At 35.0% G+C, this 1456-nt stretch overlaps 1 protein-coding gene across 1 annotated transcript in view; it reads left to right on the top strand.

Moving 5' to 3' along the window:
• Nucleotides 1-1456, top strand: part of LOC119586608 (DNA polymerase theta-like) — a gene marked incomplete at its 3' end in the record, with an annotated part of 48768 nt that overhangs the window by 10693 nt on the left and 36619 nt on the right. Inside the window, 2 exon segments of the mRNA XM_037935358.1 lie at nt 120-282; nt 860-1021. Coding sequence (XP_037791286.1) covers nt 120-282; nt 860-1021 — 325 coding nt within the window.

The following is a 1456-nucleotide window of genomic DNA, read 5'->3' as shown; positions in this document are numbered from 1 at the left end:
GGTTGCTACTGTTGACTGCTTCAGGTAAATCTTTGAACTCTGTTTCCCAACTATTTATATACAAAGGCATATGTTAATTTACAATATTACCATACACTTAAATAACATACTTTTTACAGACTACAAGAAGTTGACGGCAGCACCCGTTACACCAGCACTCAATTAGGCTGTGCTGTTCTGGCCTCTGGCTTGTCACCTGATGAAGGCCTCCATGTCTTCAGTGAGCTGTACCGGGCCAGGAAGTGTTTTGTCTTAGAAAACGAACTGCATATCATCTATCAGGTTAGGCAAAGTGCACCCCAGGGTTAATCTTCATCTCCCCATACACACACTTTTCATTTGTATATGCTTTTGTAGTCATGTTAGTAATTATGCATGGCCAGACTTTTTGGATGAACATTTGCATGACAGATAATCAAAACAGGTAGAATATATGTTGGTATGCACTGTTTTGTATAACATCATTTGGAAACAGCAGGGGCAATCAAATTTGACTGTAGGGTTGATATGGTAGTGGTCTCTTCAATTTGGCTTTCAAAGGTGATGCATTGTAGCAGCTGCTTAAGATTGTTAAATACAAATTCACCTAGTGCAAATATGCCAAATGTGAGACTTTATGGTACACCTAGCTTATATAACATTGTGAAAGAGTTGTAGATAGACTTTTGTAATGTACTCAATAATATAAAAAAGTAATCTTATTTTTTCAAATTTAATTCATACTGGTATGTCTTAGATTTGAGACTGGCTGTACTGTACATTTCACATTCAAAATGTTTACCAATCCTGTGTAGTATTGCAAGACATCTATATAAAGAATAGAAATAGATGAAATCTAGAAATAAACATTCCTTCATAGGTGACACCTGTGTATGTAAGTTCTGCATGGCCGAACATGGACTGGCTTACATTCCTGAGCATTTGGGAGAGCCTTAGTGAGGACATGAAGCGTGTTGCAGAATTAGTTGGTGTGGAGGAAAGCTTTATTGTGAGGGCCATGAAGGGAACAGTCAACAGGAAGGTAAGTTATGATGACAATCTGAGTTCTGAGATCTAGAATAATTGTTTAAGGTCAGTGATGGAGAATTAATAATTTCAAAGGGCACAGTGATTGTATCATTTGGTTAAAGGTACTCATTTCTGATTGTGATTTTGAATTGTTATTCATTTTAATTAATCCCTTTTTAATTTTTCTTTTATCTTTTTTGTGTATTTGTTATGGATCAAGATTTTTTTCTTCTTTTTTAGAATGTTGATGTATATTCTTAGGTACTATATTTTGTGAATGCCTATAAACAGTAATGAGATGATTGAGATTAATTGCCATCTTTCTTGGACTTTCGGCATTTCCCAATGTTTTTGAGTGGTTAAACTAATGAAGACTTTAAATTTATGAATGAGGGCACATCTTGGCTTGTCATTCATTTAAGAATTTAAGAGATAAAGCAATATAAAG

The sequence above is a fragment of the Penaeus monodon genome, chromosome 21 (assembly GCF_015228065.2).
Source record: "Penaeus monodon isolate SGIC_2016 chromosome 21, NSTDA_Pmon_1, whole genome shotgun sequence".
Classification (NCBI taxonomy): Eukaryota; Metazoa; Arthropoda; class Malacostraca; order Decapoda; family Penaeidae; genus Penaeus; species Penaeus monodon.
The sequence above is the reverse complement of the archived record's forward strand: the minus strand, read 5'-3'. Positions and strand labels throughout refer to the sequence as shown.